Source organism: Rhamphochromis longiceps, linkage group LG17, assembly GCF_057381845.1.
Source record: "Rhamphochromis longiceps isolate RC_006_pf linkage group LG17, R_longiceps_female_GT1.1, whole genome shotgun sequence".
Lineage (NCBI taxonomy): Eukaryota > Metazoa > Chordata > Actinopteri > Cichliformes > Cichlidae > Rhamphochromis > Rhamphochromis longiceps.
Window position 1 is genome coordinate 17,292,623 of NC_140573.1, and position 24,708 is coordinate 17,317,330.

The 24,708-nt window shown below is 42.3% G+C and overlaps 2 protein-coding genes across 4 annotated transcripts; both read left to right on the top strand.

The window, feature by feature from the left end:
* Positions 1-1,186: 1,186 nt before the first annotated feature.
* Positions 1,187-11,464, top strand: stil (STIL centriolar assembly protein). 3 transcript variants are annotated; one of them, XM_085387626.1, is made up of 16 exons: positions 1,187-1,819; positions 2,647-2,754; positions 3,099-3,214; positions 3,330-3,505; positions 3,820-4,067; positions 4,143-4,226; positions 4,552-4,638; positions 4,710-4,851; positions 4,931-5,034; positions 5,130-5,238; positions 5,872-6,600; positions 6,823-6,925; positions 7,011-7,230; positions 7,500-7,572; positions 8,419-8,696; positions 10,481-11,464. In XM_085387626.1, exons 1-16 carry the CDS (start codon positions 1,755-1,757, stop codon positions 11,055-11,057), a joined length of 3,219 nt encoding a protein of 1,072 aa, XP_085243752.1. In that variant the 5' UTR covers positions 1,187-1,754; the 3' UTR covers positions 11,058-11,464. The 3 variants fall into 3 exon arrangements, with proteins under 3 accessions (XP_085243752.1, XP_085243750.1, XP_085243751.1); XM_085387624.1 differs by having other exon boundaries at positions 1,188-1,819; positions 7,497-7,572; XM_085387625.1 differs by having other exon boundaries at positions 1,188-1,819; positions 4,934-5,034; positions 7,497-7,572.
* Positions 11,465-13,476: 2,012 nt separating this feature from the next.
* Positions 13,477-24,707, top strand: serpinc1 (serpin peptidase inhibitor, clade C (antithrombin), member 1). The gene is made up of 8 exons (XM_085387628.1): positions 13,477-13,586; positions 15,992-16,352; positions 19,061-19,276; positions 19,944-20,081; positions 20,952-21,170; positions 21,751-21,925; positions 22,527-22,591; positions 23,178-24,707. Exons 1-8 carry the CDS (start codon positions 13,477-13,479, stop codon positions 23,352-23,354), a joined length of 1,461 nt encoding a protein of 486 aa, XP_085243754.1. The 3' UTR covers positions 23,355-24,707.
* The last annotated feature ends 1 nt before the right edge of the window (position 24,708 follows it).

The window sequence follows — 24,708 nt, forward strand, 5'->3', positions numbered from 1 at the left end:
AAAGAAGCGCTATTCCAGCGAAGATTTGCTATGAGTAAGATACACGCATTCACGGGAAAAAACGGATACACGTTTTACTCTGTGAAAGTGGGCGTTGTCCCGACAAAACAAACTGATTATATGTCCGAAAGGGCACCTGAACACTTTTATATTTGATTTTGAATCTGCAACATTAATGACAAAACACTAAAAAACATTTTGAGTATACTGACCAGAAAACGGGGGGGGGGGGATTTAGAAGATTTAGCTTGTATGTGACAGTGAATTTTATTGTGTGGTGTAAATCACAGTTCATTCTGTTCATTCGACAATAAAACCTCTTACCTTTAAACCTGGGGAAAAGGGGGATGCTTTGTATAGTAGTAACCCTGTCTTTTCCGTGCAAGCAAGGCTAGCAGTGCTTGCCCTGTGAAATCTGAAAATACATCAATTACAAAGTACCAGAGTCCAAGATCAAGACGATTAAAAGAAAAAATAACAATAAAAGACAGGAAGCACAAAGTAATGGAAATATATATTTTAATTTGGTCCGGTTTGACTTTTTAAATTGTGTGGAATAATGTGTTTCACTGTCCCCAAGACATGGTAACAAAGCCCAGAAGTGCAGGAACTTGGTGGTATCCAACTTTAATCAACCTATTTCTGCGCTTCACACAGGAGCCTGTTGAACTGGTGTCATATAACAGGTTGATAAATAATTCCTCCATGTGCTGCTTTCCAGGAAACTACTTGTGTGCTTGAAAATGATACAGCTGAACACACAAATAATTCAACAGATTCTCATACATAGATCATGTGTTTTTAAACGGAGACCACCTGGCTGGCTCAGACTTTTCTCTGGTAGCCCATGCTTTTTGCTGGTCAAGGTAAACTTAAAGAGGTTGACAGAAATAAAACATTTTTAAAAATCACTAACTCATCCACACCAGACATTTTAAAGCGGGTGTAAAGAACTGTAATCTCCACATTTCAGCTTTCTTTCTTTTCTTTTCTTTTTCAAAATAGAGTTACGACCTTAACCTCGAAATGTTGAATAATATTTTTTCCTTGTGTGGCCCTAATACAGAGGAATGGAAGACAGAAAAAAATACGTGTGTGAATGAAGGAGCAGAGGTAGTGAAGGTGGATACCTCGCGCTGGCCATTTAAAGAAACAGCGCACGAGCGAGGTGAAGAAGAGACTGCAGGCAGGTGGAGTGGGTGGAGACGAGTGTTGATCTGTGACAGAGGGATAGCAGCAAGAAAGAAAGGGAAGGTTTACAAGATGGTAGTGAGACCTGCAATGATGTATTGTTTGGACATGGTGGCACTGACACAAATACAGGAGGAAGAGCTGAAGACTTTCAGATCTTCATTACGAGTGAGCAGGATGGACAGGGTTAGAATTAGAAGAAGAAGAAGCGGCACGCCATTGGCCAGAGTGGCTGCAGCGGAACTTGCTATTGGCTGATTCTGTTGCCCCGCCAGTCGAGTCGGGAAACAGCGCCATAATTAAACTGTAGCAGACCTGTGTTTTCTGCGGATTGTTTGCGGCCTGATTTACTAAGATAGTAACAGACAAGAAATTTGTTCCAGGACGGTTGGAACTTTTTTAATCTTTCAGTGACCTTCCCGAAGAGTTCAGCTTTGTTACGTTTAGGCAGGTAGCAAGGGCGCTAATATGGCCCGATCGCTAGGCTAACGCAAATACCCCAGCAGTCGGTAACAGCAGGCTCAATTTAGCGCTCACAGTCTCTTCTTTCAGCGACAACAGCGATGAACTACCCGCGAAACCTCCAGGGACTGCCGTGTGAAATGTTCCAGGAGACTGCGAGAGCACGGTGAGTTAATGTTAGCACACAGCTAGTCGTCGTTAAGCTGCTCCGTTACAGGGCCCGTTCCTTTGACAGCAGGTAATAGTTTAATAACCCACCCCCATCTCCCAAAAACGACAAGAGAAATGAAAGCTGTCTGTTCAGCAGTGGTTTGATCTGTTATGGATTATATCACAGGCTGTGAACCTCGCGTGTTCCCCTTTATGACAGCAGCGAAGGAGGTGATCAGATTCTGAGCTGGAAGAAGGTTGTAACTTTCGTGTTGACTTGACTTGGCTTGGTAACGACAAACAAACAATCTTCCTTCCAGGCCAAAACACTGCTGAAAACCCACAGTCTCTAGTTTCCTCTGGACCTCTTTTCCCCAAGCCTCAATCAGCATGGATGCCATTCTCCCATTCCCATTTGGGCAACTCTAGGAGTATGATTGTTAAATAGAAAGCACTTAGGTAGAAAAATGGTGATTGAGGCAAGTTGTATAAAGTCCTTTGAGGGCTACTCAGAGTAGAAAAGCGCTATATAATTTACCATCTAGATATCTCTTTATAAACTGAACTGGTCTGTGAGTTTCCGTGAGCTATAGCTAGCCTAGATTTAACAGTGAATTGAATAAGCTCTTTAAAAACTTTATGTCAACATCGGTGAAGATGACCAGAATATACTTTGACACTTGGACTCTGAATACAAAAAATACAATTTCTTGTCATCCTTGTATTTTAGTCATTCTTTAATGATTAGGTTTTTGTGACTTGATTAAAATGTGAATTATTTTGTTATGAAATATAACAAAGCTGTTTTTGGAGTGTCCCCATCTTATCTCTTGTGGTGTACAGGAACTCGGTGAACCCTCGGACACCACTGAGTTTCCCTAAATCCAGATCAGCTCTGTGGGACAGCAGCCCCATGGGCGAGAAGCTCCGCCTTCACCTCAGCTCACACAGGTAACTGCTTCCTTGCTGATCAATAGAGCTGGTTGTGCACTGTTGTAGTGAGAGCACATTGTAGCTGAGATCTAGACTCACTGCTTGTGGTCTGCTAATGTGTGCAAAAGTCTGCTGAAGGAAAAGACTGCATACTAAGTTATTAAGATGGTTATTAAGAATGGATACTTTTCACATTTGAGTGAAAATAAGGAAAATAAGATGCTTTTTTTAAACCACGTAGAGCAATAAAAACATGACAGACTTTTACACTTTATATTTTATTCACTGAATCAATAACAAATTTAACCTACTATAATCTTGTCATACTTAAGTGACAACAGATGAGGTATGTGTCTCTGCAGGAAGCCTCAGTTGGTGCTATTAGAGAAAACTCTTCGTCTGGCGCATCGTCACGCCCGTCGCAGTAACAAGCCCCACCTCCACTGTTTCTTATTGGGAACGGTTTCTGTCGATTCAGGTCAGAGGTTAACTTCAGCTCATCCTGAATGCTGATTCAGCTCTTTTATAAATGTGTCTGTGGCATCGAGCACCTTAGTCCAGCTGTCTGTCCTCTGTGTGTTGCTGTGGTTCAGATGAGGAGGGCATCACAATCACCCTAGATCGCTTCGACCCGGGTCGGGATCAGGCCGGAGCCTCGGGTCAGGTTCCCTCTGCTCCTCTGCCTGGAGACGTCCTGGTTCCCTGTTTATTCTCCTCTCAGACTGAGACTGTCGTCCAATCAGAGGCCGAGCTCCATCACTGCTTCAAGGTGAGTTTGTTACCCTTCAGCCCTTCCGCTTCCTCTAGTGGCCACTTGAAACTGCCTAAAGATTACACAGACAAAACATTTCCCAGTGAATGCAGCACATGATCAACTCTTCTTACTACAATGATCTTGGCATATGCATGCTTAGACTGACACAGATGTGGTTTTAGGTGGAGCACAGCAGCTGCTGGTGTTCAATTCAGCTGTTCTTGTGATTTGGCTGAATTACAAGAACAGTTGCCTTAAGACACTTTATATTGTAAGGTAAAGACTCAACAATAATACAAAACTGTGTTGACTGTGTGTTGGTGTTTTAGGTGTTGCAGCAGTTTGTGAGCAGCCGACAGACTCTAGATCTGTCTCAGCTGCTAAAGGTCAAAGGGCATGTGGCCTGCTGTGAGCAGAGTGATGCTGCAACGTTTACCCTCAGCTGGTCAATCATCAGTCCGTCTGTCAGCGTGGAAGTGGAGCCGGTCAGAAGTGTCCCCATCATCCCGACTGCTCTGTTCAGGAGTCTAACCAACGTAAGCAGACCACTGGGGCGTGACAGCAGCCGACAGAGAGGGTGAGAGAGCGAGAGTTCATCACCACACGTCTCGGCCTCTGATCACGTTTGCTGACGTCTTAGTTCTCTTTTCAGGTTTCTGACCATGGACCAGACCAGGAAGTTGCTCCTGCTGCTTGAGTCTGATCCGAAAGCCTCCAGCCTGCCGCTGGTCGGACTGTAAGCTTCACCTTTCATCAGACAAGCCTGGGGGGGAAAAAGTCCAAATTATCACCTGGTAGTTCTTTTGGGATGTGATTAGCACTGATGTATGAGTTCTTTTAAAAATTGTTCACATTTTAAGAAATTCTGATTTTAATTTTCTAATTATTAATGAGAGGCACTTGTATTTTTTTATGAAATGTTCTACTCCGAGTAGGAGTACCGAGAAAAAATGATGTGAAAGATTTTTTTTTAGATGAATTCTAACAGTCCAGATGTAAGCCCAGATGTTTTTGCTTCTCTTAAGTGGGGGTATTTCTTTCTGCTTCCTGTCTCGTGACAGCTGGCTGAGTGGAGTCACACACATCTACAACCCTCAGGTGTGGGCCTGGTGTCTGAGATTCATGTTCAGCTCCACCCTCCAGGACAGGTGAGGTGACGGTGGCAGAAAGGAGTGGATTGGACGTGTTCGCGTGTCTGATCGGCTGTGCTGTGTTTCAGAGTGCTGTCCGACGGTGGCTTCTTCCTCCTCGTTGTGTTCGGTTGCGCTCGCAGAGCTCCTCAGTTCTTCCGCTGTCGAGGCTCAGGACCACAGCTGGACTGCCAGCTGCTGACGGCTTCACACACAGCCACTCTCTACCAGGTAACACAGCACCTGTTTTAAACTCTTTCTCCTCCTCCTCAGTCATTCACTCATGATCAGCTGTGCTGTGTATGCTCAGCAGGCAGTGCAGGTGGATGGGAAGACTCTGCAGGTGGAGCTGACTTCAGAGGATCACAGCAGAAAGTTGGAGGTCTTCAGAGAAGCTCAGATCTCCTTCAGCAGGCAGGCCAATGAACTAGTTAGTACTTGTCAGACAATTAGCAGTGGTGACTAAAAAGTGTGTTAATGCTCGTGTGCTGATTTGTTTGTGCCCTCAGAGCGCCTCCACCCTCCGCTGCCCTTTCTGTCACTGATCAGGACTCTGGAGTTGAGGATGATGATCTTTCTCCACGGCCGTCCCCGAGCCCTCATACTCCAGCTCACCAGGTCAGTCACAGAATGGGCTCGGGTCAACGCTTCCGTTAACACACTCTGGGGTGGTTTGGGTGGTGTGGAGATGTTTTTCTCAGATGTGGAAAATGTTACGTGTGTGAGATGTGAGGTCTGACCGTTCTGCGGATGTGCTGATTTAACATTAGTTTTCCCAGCCCTTAGGCTGTCTCAGGCTCAGATGTTGGGAATATTTTACTTTTGTGCGTCACGCAACTTGCAAATCCAGTGTTTCGTGTTCATCTCCTTTTTCCCAGCCTTTTTAATAGAAATCCACAACATTTGATTCAAATGTGGGTGTACACTTTATATGATACTTCACTCCTGCTTGCTGACAAAACAACATTCTTCCTCTTGTTCTTCCTCCTCTCTGGTTGGGGTTAGTAAATGGTTAGTGCATGTTGATGTTGCTGATTATGTAGTAGCAACTTTGTGCTAGGTGGGGTTTTTTGTGGTCTTTGTTTTTAATGTGGTGTAAATAAAGTTGTGTTAAAAGCCAAAAGAGTGTGTGTGTGTGTGTGTGTGTGTGTGTGTGTGTGTGTGTGTGTGTGTGTGTGTGTGTGTGTGTGTGTCTCTCTCTCTCTGTCTCTCTGTGTCTCTCTCTCTGCAGTAATCTGTTGTTCCTTTCAGGCTCGGCGGGTGGAGCCATCTGTTCCCGAGCTCTCTCTGCTGATTGACTCCAGCTTCACCTGCACTCAGCCCAATCCTGCCTCTGCCTGCAAGCCTCCAGCTCATCCACGTGGAAACTCCTCTTCAGCCCCTAGAACTCCTCTTTATCTTCAAAGCACCCCCAACCCCAACTCCAACCCACAGCAGCCCTGCAACTGCTGCTCTAACCATCCCTACAACTGTACCGCCATTATCGCCTCCCCAGGTCTCCTTCCTGCTGCTTCACCTGTGTCCCATCATAATGATCCTTCTCCTTCTAGTCTCATCCATGCTCCTCCTCCTCCTCCTCCTAGCAACCATCCATCTCTTTCTGTACCTCCTGCCCCCACCACTCAGTCTGTTCCTCCATCATTCACTTGCCCTGCCCCCTCTCCATCTCATCAACATGTTTCACCTCCACACTCCTCCAGCCACCCAGCTCCCCTCAACCCTGATGTCTCTACTCCCCTCTCCACCCACCACCACTCTCCTCCCTGCACACTTGTCTGCCCTCCTACTCCTTCTTTCCCGTGCAGACCCCCAGCCTCCTTCCCACACTCCTATACAGCAGCAGACCCTGTGCCCTCGCCCTGGCTTTCCCAACCCTCCTGTATGAATCAATGCTGTTATCAGGCGGGTAGAGTTGTACCGCCAGACACCTACCAGCTCCTCCTCCATCAGGAGCACCAGCTGCGCCTGCTGCAGGCTCAGGTAACAGATGTACTCTTTCCACACAACACAACCAGAATATATACGTCATGAATAAGAACAAGGACTTATCATTGGCACACAGGGAACCAGGAAGAGGCCTGAAACTGGAACTGTGGCTGTATTTAAAGGCTTCTGTGGATAGTATTGCTGGCTAGTTTCAACAAGTACTGTTTAACGTGGCTGCATCCTTGCTGCAGTTAATATTTTCTGATAATCGGGCAGGTCCAGATGCTCCTGGAGGCTCAGAAGAAGCTTCAGTCCTCTAACCAGTCCCCAGGCGACATACACACACCCATGAGTGTGGCCAGCATCGCCGTAGAGACGGGTGAGTGTTTACTGAGCAGTCAAATCTCCAGGAAGAGGCTTATAGCTCACATCATCACCATTTTTCCCCATCACTCTTTTTCCAGGTGCTAGTCTGTTCTGGGGGAGTCCTGCACAGTCCACCTCACATCAGGAAGAGCAGGTGCACCCTCCCTCCTCTACTGGGCCCCCGTCTACACCCAAGCCTCCACCTTCATCTTCCTCCTCTAGCCCCTCAAACTCTTCATCATCACTCATCAGGCCTGCGGGTAGTGCTGACAGTGACAGAGGTCATTCAGCTCCCTGCTCCCCACCTGGTGTGCACAGGTGAGACCAGGTGCCATTTAAAGAAACAAATTATTTTCAGCTCAAATTTCTCTGTACTGCAGAAGTACTGACAACCTCGTGCAACTGAGATAAATCCACTCAGTTAATGGGTCTTAACTTCTGCTTTCATGGTTTTCTTTTTGTAAATTGATGGTTTGATTTGCAGTGACACTGAATAAACCTGTGGTGCTACTGAAGTTTAGCGAAAAGTTTTAACCGCTGTTGTGGAGCTATCTCACCAATGCCTTTGCTCTTTTCCACATCAGCAGTCCAGTTCTGGGAGAAAGTCTCAGCATGTACAAACCAACAGAGGAACAGCACACCTTCTACCACAACCTCATGGTGAGACAAAATAGTATCTGCAAGCCTGTTTGATGCCAGGTCTAATAAAAGGTAACAGTTTGACTCTGCAGTCAGAATGATAGGAATAGACCCTTCCTTTCCAGAAAGCACTGCATGAATCTCTTTGTGACTGGGTGAATGAGACTTTTGGTAAAAAGCGCTTTAACTGCTGAGCTGAGTAGAATGGCGTTACAGAAGTACCGGTCCCTTTAGAAAAACGTGTTCACCTGTTGAATCCAGAAAAGGGTTAAGCCTCCAGAGTCAGAGAGAAGCCATGTTGCAGAAATTTTTCAAACCAATATCACAGCAAAACGTGTAATAGAGACTGTGTCTACTTTCACCTTTTGCCTTCCTAAAACGTTAAATAGACATGCACGCAGAAGTTTCATTACCAGCAGGGAGAGATAATGTATTTAAAGTGTGCTTTAATGCACAGGTACACAGCAGCACAGGTACGAATGCTCTAGGCTGCATATACTTTGCACTGCCCACTGCTGGGGAAGCGTTGCCAGTCATTGGTGTAGGGCAGCGTTTTGGATTCATTGTACAGAATTCCTTGATTTTTTTATTTTTTTATTTTTTCTTTCCTCCTCCTGATGAAAACATAATATGTCAAACATTAACAGAAAAACCCCCCACAAGGATCAATCAAAGGACATCACTGTTCAGTAAAAGTAACCTAAAACACAAAGATTGTGTATCATTACATTTAATTCCAAATTGAACTACTTTTTTTTTCCTTTCCATTGGTCAGTATTATTAACACAGGGTTCATTTGTTCTCTGGGTACAAAGGACAGAACTGTGCATGTCATATAAAGATAATTACTTTTGCTCTGTGTCTCAGACTCAACTCACCAGTCGTCTTCAGGAGTCACCTAGCAAACAGGAAGTGGAGGACGAATCCAGGAGGACGAGGAGTCTGTCAGCAGTTTCTGATTGTTCTCAGTCCTTCCAGTCCATGTCGTCCTCTTCATCCAGCAAGAAGCAGCAGCAGCAGAGTCCAGTAGAAGACCCGGTGGTCAGTGCTACACTGCGGCAGCTGCAGCAGCTCGGAGTCCACGTGGACGAAGACGTTCTGACAGAGTCTGGCAAAAACCATCGGAAAGCTGTGGAAACTGCCAGGTACTGAAACGCCTCACACACGGATATGTGTCTGCTTCACAGATAATTGGGAAGTTTCCAGGAAAAACCTGATCTTGTTTGGAGAGATGGCACACTTTGATGAAGCTGCTCTCATTTCTAGAAATCTGTCTAAATTTATTAAACCCCCCCCCCCTAAAATGTGACTATTCAGTGTTGGGACCAGCAAACAGAGTTTCAGTCTTATACGCCTCTCTGCTGCTTCTTTCCTCCTGATTATTAAAACCAAATATATCACAAAGAACAATATGACATCGTCAACTGCAAAAAAAGAGTAAAATGGTGAAATGTGGATTAATAAACATTAGGTCTCTTTTCCATGTTAGTAAATGACTATTGTAGGTGAGGGTTTTTTTGTTTGTTTGTTTTTGGGTTTTTTTTAAATATCCATGTAAATGTTGAAAATGTCTGCCACAGCATGGCATTTATTCTATTATTAGACTCAGCTTCTCTCGAAATTTAAGTGATCTCACCACTTGAATCACATGGTCCATCTTGTTCTGATGTATGGCCTAGAAACTGAACATTTAACAATATTCCTTGAAAGCGCTGTTTTATTTTTCTTCTAAAGATTTTCTAGTCAAATTGAATTTTACAGTAATGCATTACAAAGCAGTGGGGGATAAATTGAATTGCAGTAGATATCTTTCTGAAAGCTCTGTGTCATTTTAGGGATATGATTACTTTTTTACTGTTATGTTCTTAAACGCCATGTGCAGAACAGCTACCTAAACTCTACTCCCACTGAGGTTGACTGGCTTTTTTACAGTGTTACATTCATCACTGCATACAACTCTGAACACACTGTGTACTCTGAAATTGAAGGCAACAAATCAGAGATGCCTGACTCCCCTGTAGGGCTGTGCGATATGACCAAAATCTCATATCCCGATATAAGAATTCTATCATCCCGATAACGATATAAATCACAAAAATGTAACATTTTCTGTAAATTCTGAGAATCTCGGGCAGCTCGACTTGCGTGAAGTGTTTCCAGCTGCGCGTCATGTAGCTGGTGTCGAGTGTTTTAACCGATGCATGAAACGATACATTTTTAGACATAAGTTGTAAAGGCCGCTGTTTTCTTTGTGAGTATTTATTACACGGCGTGCTGCGGGAAAAAGCCTGTTCTAACGTTTGAGTCTAAGGTTTATTTTTTTAGCACCTGGCGGCTCTTTTTTACTTCTCATCCCTAAATAATCTGCTCTTTCATGTGATTCAGTTTATTTTCAAAAGTCTCAACAGGATCTTGAGCTTTATTGTGAAAGGTTTATGTGGAACATAAACAAGCGGACACGCGATGGTGTTACTGTCGTTGTTGCTAACGACAACGCATAAAAACAGGCGCTTGTCCGTCCGTAGTGTGGTTATATTAAATATAAGAGAAAGAGAGAACATTAAGAAATTAATATAGCCACTACAGTGACCATCAAAACAATGAAAAAATATTGCCATAAACAGTTTATTTTGCAACACCACGAAACAAACGATAGTGTAAAATGAAACGATAGACGTTTTTATATCGTCATCCGATATATATGGTTATATCGAACAGCCCTACTCCCCTGTGTAACTCTCAAATGCACAGCCTAAATCAGACAAGACACAAGTTATCGAGGAATTTGCATTTCACTAAGGTAGATGAAAGGTCTGCGTTATCTTAACTATGCTGCTACACTTTATCCTGTCAGTGTTGGAATGTAATGCATCTGCACAACAAGTTTATAGCCGATGTCATGACTGTTTTTCTCTCTGTGTACTGTCAGCACTCTGGCCAGCATCAACCCGGCAGCAGTACTTTCTAGACTGAGTGTTTCTGAGCCGACAGCCAGCGCTCTGTGTCCAGGAGGCAGCGTGGATCTGAGCCTGGAGGCCAACGCCATTGCCCTGCACTACTTGAGTGACTCTCAGCTCAGCAGGCTGTCCTTGGGAGGCCACATTCCTCATTCTAGTCTCACTCCTTCCTCCACCAGTGATTCTCTGCCATCACCTAGTAACATGTCTCTGGCCACCAGAAAGTACATGAGAAAGTATGGGTTGATCGAGGAAGAGGATGGCGAAGATGAGGTGGAGCAAAAGGAGGTGGGAGTTCAGGAGACATCAGATCGTGAGCCCCTGACAGAAGCTGTGAATGCGAGGTTCCTCCCACAGAGTCAGCTGATCCAGGATCTGCGCCCCAAAATGCAGCTATTAGCCAACCACACTGAACCACATACCAGTGACAAAAAGAACCATTCCAACAGGCAGCCATCTTTTGTCAGGGCAAACCTCCGTCAGACAGAGGGATCACTGGGAAACATCCTGGACCTGAGCCGCCTGAGACAGCTGCCCAAACTCTTCTGATGCCCACATCACCAGTAAAGCAACCCCATATTGAACTGTAATATGCACTAAGCTTTTATAGATAGTTGAAGCCTGGTGTGTCCTAGGTACTCTCAGCTGGTCTGATAGACGTCCTGGTTTCCATGGACACTGGCTGTCACTGGAAATTTGCCGTCTTTAGTCCTAGCAATTCTCTGGGATGCAGAAAAATGCTGGAGGGTAAACTATTTAAGATAGCTGCCCAAACTCTTATGACACCGTGTAAACCAGACTAAACAAACCTCTTAAACTTTAAGTGGAATTTGCTTTGCTCAAGGAGCTCAGGACTGTTGCTAATACGATTTTATTTTCTTTTTTTTTTTACTGGAAACCTGGTTTCTTTTTAAAAACCATTAAAGTTTGAATGGTGTGCTCAGTGTGTTAATGAACTAATAGTCTATTGAGTTGGTCAGATTTGTGTGTTTGTGTCATATTTTCCTCTTCTGTAAAATGTCTCATGAACAATTTGTTTTAGTATTTATGAATCCACAAATAAAGTTTTCCCAGGAAATTCTATTAAAACTGCAGCTGATGGTGTTGCTTACTTCAGACGTCATCTGGAAATGTACTCTGTTAGAAATGAGTATTTCCACACCCACCAGAGCTTCAGAACCAGAACTCTGTCCGTGCCGGAGCCAAGGAAACGTGATCGTTCTAGAAAAGGTTTTTGTTTTTGTTTTGTTAAACTAACGATCACCTAGTAAACATTAGCTATGGCATTACTCCACATAAATAGTAGTCAGCATGTTCGTTACTTGATATGGAGTTTTCTAACTCCTAGCTTCATCTTTTACAAAGTTCCTCATTACTGTAATGCATTTAGTTCAACCTGCTGCCTTCAGTTACAATCTTGTCACTTAGTGGTGCCCCATGAAGCTTTGCAGTCTCTCTGATCATCTCCTGGTGACTCTGTTGGCTGTCATCTCCCGGCTTGCAGCCAACCCCTCTTCTGTCTCACCTCTGCGGTATCCTGAGCAGCAGGTCCATTTGGTTTCTCCAGATGAATCAGGATCCCCTTTTCTTTAAATCCTCTGCTCCCTTGCTTGCGCTGCTGTACATTACCAGCCTGCTTTTGTACACATGTAGTTTGGCAGGAGGCGGTTTTCCCTCTCCCACAACGTTCTCCTTATTGGTGCCTAAGGCTCTCTCTTTGCCAGAGTTTCTGTGGGTTAATCATGTTCAAAATGTGTCCTCCAGTCACCACGGAGTATCCCCGTCTTTTTCCATGCAGTGAGGAGCATCGTTCTTTGGTTTGAAATTCCTGAAAGCAAACAAACCATTGACTGAGGCTACACTACTCTGGCCTGAGAGCTCTGTGGCATTGTTGTATTTTGAGTTTCACTTCATCTTGGGGCACCAGCTCCTTTTAATAAAGTTGTCTTTATGGTGCTGGATGTCCTTCCAAAACTTGTTGTATGCCCTCCCGGTTAGTTAGCTTCATTTGTAGGCTTCATTGTTTTTAACTTTAATTCTGAGCATTTTGTGGCTTATGGTACTTTGGAAAACTGTAAATAATGACTGAAAGGCAATAATGAATATAATTATTACTGCTTATTGTAGTAGTGGTGGTAAATTTAAAGGCTTGTGTATAGATTTCTAAGGCAGCCAGGCTGCTGATTTCTTTGCTAAGTTCAAATGAATCCAGGTATGAAAATATAACAGATTAATAACTGATTTTTCCATGAAATGTTTGTATGCATAATTTATGCGGACATTTGTGCCTATGAACTGTTCGTAAATGACACCCACAACAGGAAATGAGAGCCAATGTTTTTACAAGTAATCCTTGAAGCTCAGAGGACATCCCTAACATGGCCTTTTCATAGTACACAGCTCTGACCTTGAACACCGACTGTCCAACCACCTGCTGTTGAAATCCGTTTTCACATACAGACAGTCAGAAGTAATCGGGTTTGGGGCCATGGTTTAACTCACCAGGTTGAGCAGTTGGCCCATTTGCTGTCGAAGTGGCCCGGGTTTAAATCTGCCCTGTGTTGCCTTTTGTTGTGTTGTCCTCCTGCTCTCTCTCTCACAGCTTTCCTGTTAAGGTAAAGACTAAAAGAGTCCCAAAGTATTTGGAGAAGAAGGCTGTTTCAAAGAGATTGTGGAGTTGAGTTTAAAGATCGTTTATCAGACAGGATGAACTGAGGTGACTCACCATGTCAAACCTGTTTTAATTCAAATGTAACATTTTCCAAGAATTGTTTCTTAAAATATTTCATAAAATCGAATATTTAAATATGTGATTTGTGATCATAAGAAGACATTTTGTTCCAGTAGTGGTAAAGAATTTGTTTTTCTAAGGATGTTTTGTTGTGGGATGACTGCTCCAGTCGTCATTGTGTGGGCGAATGCGTCTTTCTGTTGATGGCTGCAGATTGTTCTGACTAACAGTGGATCAATGTCTCAAAGGTTGATTTGTTGTTTGTGCGCTCTGCAGGACACTGACCTGAGTTCAGCTCAAACCGCACAAATCTGCCTGTGTGAACACTCACGGCTCTACCTGGTCAAGTAAGACCCAATCTTTAATTTTATTCTTTTTCTGCTATAACAGTGAAAAATGCATATGGTAGACTAGAGTAGAATATCGTGTTTGTGATGCCACACAGCAAACATGCTTTAGTGAAGGAAATGTCTCATTTTAAAAATGTTGATGATCGATCGATGATAGGGAAAATGTTTCTGGTTGTTTTGAACTTTACACACTTGTGACTTTATGCTATCCTTGTATTCAGTATTGATGTTTAAAGAGTATATTGTATTTTTGTTGATCCTGGCTGCTGTTTTTAGCAAAGTTAATGCTCCACATGTTCCTGGTGTTTTGTGTTAGTTTATTGGCTTTGAGGTTATTTTAGTTCTCTCTTAGATTGCGTTTTGTCTCTGTGCTAGCAGTGTTTGGAAAGTTTGTCTAAAAGAGCTGACGGTGGATAGAAGATCCGGCTTTGTACAAATGAGCAGTTGAAGATGACAAAGATGGAAGGAACTCTTCTATTTGTCTTGTTGTTATTCTAATAGTGTATGTTCATTCTATAAAAGACATACAAAATAATAGATCAATGGAAAAGTTGATATATACATCCATATATGTACATACAGTACATCAAAAAACTATATTCCAATCACAGAGTCCAAAACTACAGTTCAATTAAATTTTGTTTATATAGCACCAAAGGTGAAGACCCTACAAGAATATAGAGGAAAAAAAAGAGAAAATCCCAACAATTAAATGAACCCATATAAACAACCCCTTGGTGACACTGGGAAGGAAAAACTCCCTTTTAACAGGAAGAAATCTCTGCCAGAACCAGGCTCAGAGAGGGGCAGCCATCTGCTGCGACCCATTGGGAGTGAGGGGAGGGAGACAGGACAAAGCCATGCTGTGGAAAAGAGCCAGAGATGAATAATAACTAATGACAAAAAGCAGAGTTGTATATAAACACATAGTGAGTGAAGAAGAAACACTCCCCCAGCAACCTGACTATGGGAGGATTCAGGGTCACCTGATTGAGCCCTAACTATATGCTTTATCAAAAAAAGGAACATTTTAACTCAATCTTAAAAGTAGAGAGGCTGTCTGTCTCCTGAATCCAAACTGAGAGCTGGTTTTAGAGAAGAGAGGGCTAAAAGCTGAAGGCTCTGCCTCCCATTCTACTTTTATATCCCATAGGAACCACAAGTAACCCTGCAGTCTGAGAGTGAAATGCTCTATTGGGGTTATATGTAATATGAGGTCTTTTAGAAAAGATGGGAATGATTATTTAAGACCTTGTATGTGATGATAAGGATTTTAAATTTGATTCTGGATTTAACAGGGAGCCAACAAGAGAACCCAGTATGGGAGAAATATGCTCTCTCTTTCTAGTCCCTGTCAGGACTCTTGCTGCAACATCAACATGCATCAACCGAAGACTTTTCACAGAGTTTTTAGGACATCCTGACAATAATGACAAATGTCCAGCCTAGAAGGATTAAATGCACAAACTAATTTTTCAGCATCACTCTGAGACAGGATATTTCTAATTTTAAAGATGTTGTGCAAACTGAAGAAAGCAGTCCTACATATTTGTTTAATATGTGCATTGAAGGACATTTCCTGGTCAAAAACAACTCCAAGGTTCCTCAGAGTGTTACTGGAGGCCAAGATAATGCCATCCAAAGTAAGTATCTGGTTAGACACTGGTTAGACGTTTAGGGGTTTTGTCTTAATTTAGAAGCAGGAAATTAGAGTTCATCCAGGTTTTTATGTCTTTAGGATTTTCTTGCAATTAAACTAATTGGTGTGTGTTATCTGGGCTCATGGATAGATACAGTTGTTTGTCATCTGCATAGCAGTGAAAAATGCTATGCTATGCTATGCCTTTGATGTTACTGCCTAAGGGGAAGCATGTATAATGTAAACAGAATTGGTCCTAGCACTCAACCCTGTGGAACTCCATAATTAACCTTGGTGTGTGAATAAGACTCTCCATTTACATGAACAAATTGGAGTCTATTAGATAGATATGGTACAAACCACTGCAACGCAGCACCTGTAATACCTGCAGCATGTTCTAATCTCTGTGATAAAATATTATGGTCAACAGTATCAAACTCTGCACTGAGGTCTAGCAGGACAAGCACAGAGATGACCCCCACTGTCAGAGGCCATAAAAAGATCATCTGTAACCTTCCCGAACTGAAACTCTTCAAATAAAACATTCCTATGCGTATGATCAGTTAGCTGTTTTACACTCTTTCAAGAGAGTTATCTACTGTTGATTTCATTCTGACTTATGAAAAATGCACTCAATTGTATGTGGTAATAAATACAACTTGTGCTTGAAATTGGCAGACTTCCAATAAAATCTTAGAAAACTGAAGTCAAATGGACTGAGCTGCAATATTATAAGCTCACTTCTTGCTCGTCCTTTTTCCAGGATGAGGTTTGCCGATTGCCTGTTGGTTCTGGTGTTCCTGCCATTCCTCTCTGTTGCCATCGCTATAGACATCTGCTCTGCCAAACCCAAGGACCTCTCTCTGGAGCCATACTGTGTCTATCGCAGCCCTGAGTTCTCTGACGGACCATCGCTGGAGCCTGAGGCAGTCCCTAACTTCACCAATCCCCGAGTATGGGAACTGTCAAAGGCCAATGGACGCTTTGGTCTGTCACTGTACAAACAGCTGGCTCTTGGCAGGAGCCCCGAGTCTAACATCTTCATGTCCCCCATCAGCGTCTCCACCGCATTCGCCATGACCAAACTCGGAGCTTGCAATGAAACGCTGAAGCAGATCATGAAGGTGAAATGCTGCATCATTGTGATCCTTTAGTTGTAGATGAAGACAACCGCACCCCCAACCCAAAGCTTTTGTCAAAATTTTCCCAAGTGCTTTTTTAACAGACAAAGGGATTTTCAATATAGCATTTTGAATCATAAATCATTTCTGTTTGCACACAATATTAAAATAATTGTATTGGTAGGTCTTAACATCCAGCTTTATGTGAATTAAAATGATCAGCGTGCTAAAACAGAGCTTTTAAATAAAGCATTTCAAATAAATCATAAATCAAAACATAACATAACTTTAATCTAAGAACACCATCTGCACATTCAGTGAGCCGCTATATTTGCCTGAATTCAGTTTTTGAATAGAAACTAAAATCTTACCAGTGATAGCAGTGTCTGTTTGGAGTGGTTCAGGTGGGTTGTCTATCAATCGGAACGTCGGTGAATCAGTCCTTTATTCTACAGTCCACGTGTTGAAGTGTCCTTGGGCAAGATACCCCTCAGTTCCCCTATTCATTGGAGTGTGTCTCTGAATTTTAGATAAAAGTGCTTAAGTATAGATAAAAGCACTGCATGAATGTGTGTATGTGATTGAGTGAATGAGACTTGTATTAGAATATCCTTTGAGGGGTCACAATTGAGTAGAAAGGAGCAATATAAGTACCAGTCCATTTACCACTGGCACCACATACCCATGGCATTATAGGACAGTCTGCTTCAGATCATGAGCTGTTTCTCTCCTTCTTTATAATGTTTTCTTTCCATCATTCTGGTACCAGTTCATCCTGGTTTCTTCTGTCTGCCTTTATGGGAGAGGACCATAGAAAGGACCGTCCTCAATCGCTCTCTTAAGCACGTGACTGTTTATTTGGCAACCTGTAGAGCTTTTGCTATCTTTCGGATATCTTTCAGACCACATATCGAAAGTTTCAATTTAAAACTATGAAATGGAAGTTTAGCACTTGGTATCAACTCCAGGTTTTACAATCTGCCTAGTTTTGTCATGCAATACCAGGGGAAGAGGTCTTGCTGGGCCATGAAAATGCTTTTCATTAAACTGTCCAATAACTTTTGAGCCTGTAAAAATTCAGGGAGTATGCATGAAAATGGTTGTAATTCACAAACAGTTAATTCACAGTTAATTGACCTACTTGAATTAAAGCTGAAAGCCTGCACTACAATCATATCTTGATTGTTTATTTAAAAGGGTTGTACATGGCCTGGTAGACGAAGCACCTCACGCAAGAGATGCATCCTAGTCAGATACCCAAACTACCTCACCTAGCTCCTTTTAATGTGGGAGAATAGCAGCTGTACTCGGAGTCCCTCCAAACTTTCTGAACTATAAGAGAAAGGCCAGCCAATCTTCAGAGAAAACTAATTTTGGCAGTTTGTATCCATGATCTCATTCTTTCAGTCACTATCCAGAGCTCATTACCATAGATGAGGATGGGGACGTAAATCGCTTTTACTCTCACACACCACAACATACCTGTACAGCTTCAGCATCAGTGCAGAAGCAGCCACAAACCATCCCCAATCTCCCCTCTCCACTCACTTTTGAACAAGACCCGAAAGATACTTGCTTAGATACTTGAGGTGGCAATTTGTTCCTGATCTGGAGTGAGAGTTTCACCCTTTTCCAGCTGAGAATCGTGCCCTAAGACATGGGAGGTGTAATATATCTACGTCAATCCTGAAAGCCAGAGAATATATTCTGAGACCGCCAAAGCCTTTCACCATTTGGTAATACTTAGAAGTTCTGTCCATAAAAAAATGAACAGAAGTTGTGACAAAGACAAAGCTGGAAAAAGTTCAACACTCATCAGGAACAAGACCATCTTACTGACAGCAATGAGGACTTTCTGTGGCACCTCCCACAGGATCCCATGAGAGACAGTCGAAGGTCTCCTCCGACTCCACAAAGCACATGAAAATGGGTTTTTCATGCATTTTCGAATATTCTTAAAAGGATAACAAGCTGCTCCAGCATCTCAAGACTGTGAGAAAAACTTTCAGTTAAGTTAGTAAATTTTATTTATATAGCTCAACCACACCAGGGACCTGCAACTGTGACTTCATCCCCAGTAATCACACTCATCCTCAGCCTCTGCTTATCCTAGGGCTTCTGATGCTCCCAGTGCACACTCACATACATTCATGCAATTACCTTTTTCTATACCTAAGCACTTTTAACCCAACATTCACACACTTACACTCTGATGGATGCACTGGGGGCCACTCGAGGTTCAGTGTCATGCCCAAGGATATTTAGCCATGCAGGCTGGAGGAGCCAGGGATCAAATCCCTTTCTTGTTAGTAGATAACTAACAAGAAACGGGGCGATCGTGGCTCAAGAGTTGGGTGTTTGTCTTGTAATCGCAAGGTTGCTGGTTCGAGCCCCGGCTCGGACAGTCTCGGTCGTTGTGTCCTTGGGCAAGACACTTCACCTACCGCCTACTGGTGGTGGCCAGAGGGGCCGATGGCGCGATATGGCAGCCTCGCCTCTGTCAGTCTGCCCCAGGGCAGCTGTGGCTACAACTGTAGCTTGCCTTCACCAGTGTGTGAATGTGAGAGTGAATGAATAGTGGTATTGTTAAGCGCTTTGAGGGGTCCTGAAAAGCGCTATATAAATGCAATCCATTATTATAACTCCCTCTACCCCCAGAGCCACAGCTATCCCAATTTTGTAGCTCAAAATAAACTTTTGATTTTCTGCAGGTATTTGAGTTTGATACCATCAAAGAAAAGACATCGGATCAGGTCCATTTCTTCTTTGCCAAACTCAACTGCCGTCTGTACAGAAAGAAGGATGAAACCACTGAACTAATATCTGCCAACCGACTGTTTGGAGACAAATCATTAACCTTCAACGAGACATACCAGAACATTAGCGAGACAGTGTACGGAGCCAAACTGCTGCCTCTCAACTTCAAGGTAAAAAGGAAAAGAACTCAATTTGAGACAACTTTGAACTCTGGAGCCTAGAATTTATGATGCTGCCAAATATGAATAATAATAATAGTCAAAGAATCGACATCCTACAATAGCCCAGAGTAGAGTGGTTGGTCGTTATGGCCTTTGTCTTTTCTTCAGGTTTATTTTTGAGAGGTCAAACGCTTTGAGGTTTGACTTCAACCACACCGACTTACGACAGCTGTCGAGTTTCCAGAAAGCCAGTCGCACAAATACAAACAGTTTATACTGATGAGATGATTAAATGAACCAGCAAGCCTGGAAGCCTGGATCCCCCAGTGTAGCAAATGTATTCACACTGTAAGCTTATAAAGATAGTGGGTGGACCTTTATATTGTATCAATATATAGTATATATGTGAACTATTTAGTTTGAACATCTGGATACTTTAAAATTCAGGAAAGTCAGGCTTAGAAAAAAACTTTGTACTGATTAGGATTGGGAGTGGTGTGAAACAGAAACTGCCTCGCTCAGTTTAAGGTATACTGCACCTTTAAATAGTTAACATTAAAATCCCATTTTCCTTAAATCTCTAGGGAGGCTGAGATTGCAAATTTAGCATTATTCACAAAAGGGCATTGATCTGTCTTACACCAGTTATACTGATAACCTTGTGTCTGTGGTGTAGGAGAACCCAGAGAACGCCCGGGTCACCATCAATAACTGGATTTCCAACAAGACAGAGAACCGAATACAGGACACGCTGCCAGCTGGGTCCCTGGATCCCACCACAGTCCTGGTGCTTGTGAACACCATCTACTTTAAGGTACTTGAATACCAAATACTGCAGCTCAAACTAAATTATTTTTGTCTGCATGCTCCATACATCATTATTGCAGGGTTTGTACCTATAAAGTGCCTTGAGGCAGCTGTCATTGTGATTTGGTGCTATACGAATGCTGCAATTTGATCAAAATGTAAAAAGTTCTTCCTTGTTTTTACACTAATATCCTTATAGAAAGTAACCAGAAGGGAATATTTATATGTTAGTCAGGACCATCATCTCAAAACATGGAATTCTAATGGAAATATCGCTGCATTTCCTAAAATCCATATTACATTTTTTTCTCACTCTAAAACACCTCACCCATTGAAACTTTGTATTTTAAGATTAAGATCTGAGATTGAAATAAGGTTTTTAAAGATGTAAAATAACAGGAATTTAATCTCTGGGCAACACATTGGTGCAGTGCTTGGATTAGTGGTTGATGAGCGCGTTATAGCTTCCACTTTCTTGAGTCTGCTTATGTCTCAGTGAGTAAATTTCATGTAGTGAGGATAAGGCACGCTCCAGTTCAGTCTATGAACCAGCTTTTTCTTTTTGGACATGTACTTTATTTGATTTAGTGAAATTACAAAGCCTTTTAAGTGGTTTTTGAACCCTCCTAATGTTTTCAGTACAGCCACATACATTTTCAGCTACAGGCACAGAACAGTAAATGGTTGGGGGTGATGGTATGGAGGGAAACACACAGCATAATTGCTTTCTCTAAAGTCTCAGTATCAGTATCAAGGGATATGCATTCATTAAACATGGGTCAGGGGTCAGGTGGGAACGTCAGAATTGTCAGACTTGGAGTGAGCCAACAGGGAGCTTGTATAATATAAGAAAGTGAGCACACTTTCTGCCTTTTAGGGTCAGTGGAAGCACAAGTTTGATAAAGACCAGGTGTTCAACACAGACTTCCATGTCAGTGAGAGTCGCACCTGCTCCGTCAACATGATGTACCAGCAGACCAAGTTCAGGTACAAGTATTTCCCTGATGATCATGTGCAGCTGCTGGAGATGCCATATCGTGGAGACGACATCACCATGGTGATCATCCTGCCAAGCAGAGACACCACACTCAGTCAGGTAACCCGTCTGTGTTTTCAGCTCATCTTGTCTACTGTTTATAATTATGTTTCAGTTATAAACGACTTAGAAAAATACAACCATAACATTTTCTGTCCCTTTCACACAACATGGAAAAGAGCAGTTTCAAAATGATAAGATAATTATAATTGCTATCAGACCTACACTGATGCTGCTTATTATTGTTTTTAACAAAACTTTTGGGCTCTTTTGCCTTCATTGAATAGTACAGTGAAGACACATAGGAAAGCAGGGAGAAAGCAAATGGGGAAAGACACACAATTAGTGGCCTCAGGTCAGAATTGAACTAGGGCCCCTGCTACTCCTACTAGTTATTTCACACTTAAAGTGGCCATAATACTAATTAAAAAGGAATCATTATTACATTAAGCAGAAATTCAGAATGTAAGTAACAAATAAAAACTTTTGGTCTTTTGTCCTGCTACTTTTTCTTTATTTTTGAGCTACAGAAAAAATGCCTTTTTAAAGATATGTAGTAATTTAAGAGTCAAATGTTGACTGGTGCATATTTCATTGCTGTTGTACTTCACCTCTGTGCTATGTGTACTTGTTTGTTGAGGTGGAGGAGAGTCTGGACCTGGCAAAACTGAACAGTTGGTTGGATCAGATGAAGGAAACAACTGTCTCTGTTGAGGTCCCTCGCTTTAAAGTGGAGCACAGCTTCAGCTTGAAGGAGAAGCTTAAGGAAATGGGATTGACTGACCTGTTCAGCTCTGACAAGGCCAGCCTGCCAGGTACTTAAACCTGAACTTTGGATCTCAGTCCAAAGTCCACATCAACTGAATTAAAAGTGAATTTGAGTATTATTTTTGATTATACCATTACATAATCAAATATAATTGTTATACATGTTATTCAATTATATTTGGTCAATCTGGTCAAACATGATACATTTGGTCCAAACATTTAACAGTCTGAACATGTTTGGAATTTGGGGAAACCTGCAGTCAGCGGAGACTCAAGAAGTCACTTGGATGAGTGACGAAACATTTCTCCCACTGAAAACGCTACGTCCAGATGAACACAATCAACTTTGGGGGATTTACTTACCTGGATGATTGAGCATGCATCAAGACGAAAGGAAGACTCTCTCCAAAGACCAAATTATATTATTTACTGAAGATTCATGTCATTTAAATCAGGTTTTGATGCAAACATAAATGGAGGAGACCCTGCAGCATGGTGTGTTTTCATGGCTTCTATTAAGTGGTCTGCGTTTTTATTCTGAATATAGAAGGGAAGCAGAAAAAGTCAACTTGACCTGTTGTTGGTTTTGATTATGGCAGTTATAAATGAACAGTTAAGAAAAACCACAAAATTCCTTCTGTGTTTCAGGGATGCTGGAGGATAGCAACTTTGGGCTCTACATCTCAGATGCCTTCCATAAAGCTTTCCTGGAGGTCAGTCAAATACTATCTACATCACTTAGAGCATGTTTTACATTATACAAGTCCTTTTTTCCAAGTGTGGGTCGGGACCATTGACTGTATTCGAATGATCAGCGTAGCTTCCAGGTCTGAGAAGCAAAGCCAATGCAGAAGTATAAAAAGAAATTGTTTTCCTATGAGCTTGCAGGTTTTCTTGGTTATTTCAGTCCTGAGATGGTAAAAAACATGACAAACTGGTGGGTGATGGCTACATACATTTCTACATACTATGATCAGGACTAAGGGGTGAGGGGTGCTTCTGTAATGAAAGACCACATTTGAGTGGTAGTGTTTCCATTTTAAATGTTTTTTTTATTTTATTTTTTTTAACGATTTGTCTTGAATTTCCAGACCTTTTTTGGAAAAAATGCTTTTGCCTTAAATGTTATTTTGGGCCTTTTTTTGTATATCATTTCGTTTGGTATTAAAACATAAACATCTAAATCCATATTGGTATCCTGACAGTTGATATAAATTCAGAGAGATGCATTTATACGAGTTCATCTCTCAGACACAGGTTTTAATTTGAGTTAATAAGCAACTGTGTGTGCTGTTGCAGGTGAATGAGGAGGGCAGTGAGGCGGCAGCAGCCACCGCTGTGGTGGCCGTTGGACGCTCCTTCAATCCGTACAGGGAGGTTTTTACAGCCGACCGGCCGTTTCTGCTGCTCATCAGAGAGTCCATCATCAACACACTGCTATTCACCGGCCGTGTGGCTGATCCCTGCAACCAATAAAACCCTACACATGAAGCGATCACTGCTTTGTTAAAAGCCGCAAATCGTAAAAATATAGTAATAAATATTTCAAAATGTAAATATACTGCATAACAATTCGGCACTGTGCTGTATGATGTGGAGCTAATGCAAACTTCATTTTACAACATTATACACTACACACTCAAGAGTGGGGTTTTTGATTTTTAGCCAAAGTTTTAGACGTTTGTTCTGTACTTCAACTTCATTTCATTTAATTCCATCCATCCATCTGCGGTGGCAGCAGCCTAAGCAGAGAAGCACAGTCCTCCCTCTCATCAGCCACTTCCTCCAGCTTGTCCGGGGGAACACCAAGGCGTTCCCAGGCCAGCCCGCTGGTGTATGGTGCCTTGGTGCTTCTCCCTCATTTCCCAACAACACGTCACAGCAGTTAGATTTATCCAAGCTTGGGACCGGCGCCGGGAATCCACTAGCTGATCACCCCTGACGATGGGTTCATGTCTCCTCTTCCCGGTCTCAAATCAGCGATCAGGGTGACTTAGAAAAGATGCAGCTTTCAAAAGTGTTTCCACAGTAAATGATTTAAGTAAATAAATGCAAAACAAATGAAATAACAGTGTTGTTGAATATCTCTGCCTTGAGATACTCACCGTGGCTTCAGATGAAAAAGAACTGAACATGAAAAGAGACCACATGAAGGACAAGAAGCATCTGCCCTGTCAGCCTGAACTCAGCTTACTGAAAACCATCCAGATTCTCCACAAGGACTGGAAAAAAAGAAACCCCATCCACACCTGACAGAGTGCCAAGAAACGAGAGGATTTACATCCAATAACTTAAAATATTAAAGAGCAGAAAATCTTAACGCATTAAAATACTTTAATTCTGAGCGTTTTGCTGCAATAACAACAAACTTTTTTTTATTTTTATACATTTTTTTTATTTTTAGTAGTAGTAGGAGTAGTTGCAGTATTCAGTTTGAGGCACTTCTAAACATGTTCATGGAAAACAGGTGAGAGAGTAGTGCTGAATTCCAGATGTGTGTGTCACGTTCACACGCGCACGTTTGTGAATGCTGCTGGAGACAGAGGCGAGTCGGTGGCATTTGTCACTTAAAGTGCTTTATTTCCTTTGAAGGAGATGCAACCTGTGAGTGATCTAGTGGTCATAGTGAAAGTAAGCATCTTCACATTTATCTAAACTAACTGACCTTTGGCCTCACATCCCCCCACCCTCCCACACCCTCCACCAACATGATTTAGCAATAGACATGCAACATAAAAGATGTTCACATAAAACCTTTCAGGTTCATCTACTACAGAACTTAAGTACTTCCTCTTCAAGAAAAAAAAAGTACAGTATTAAAAGTTAATTT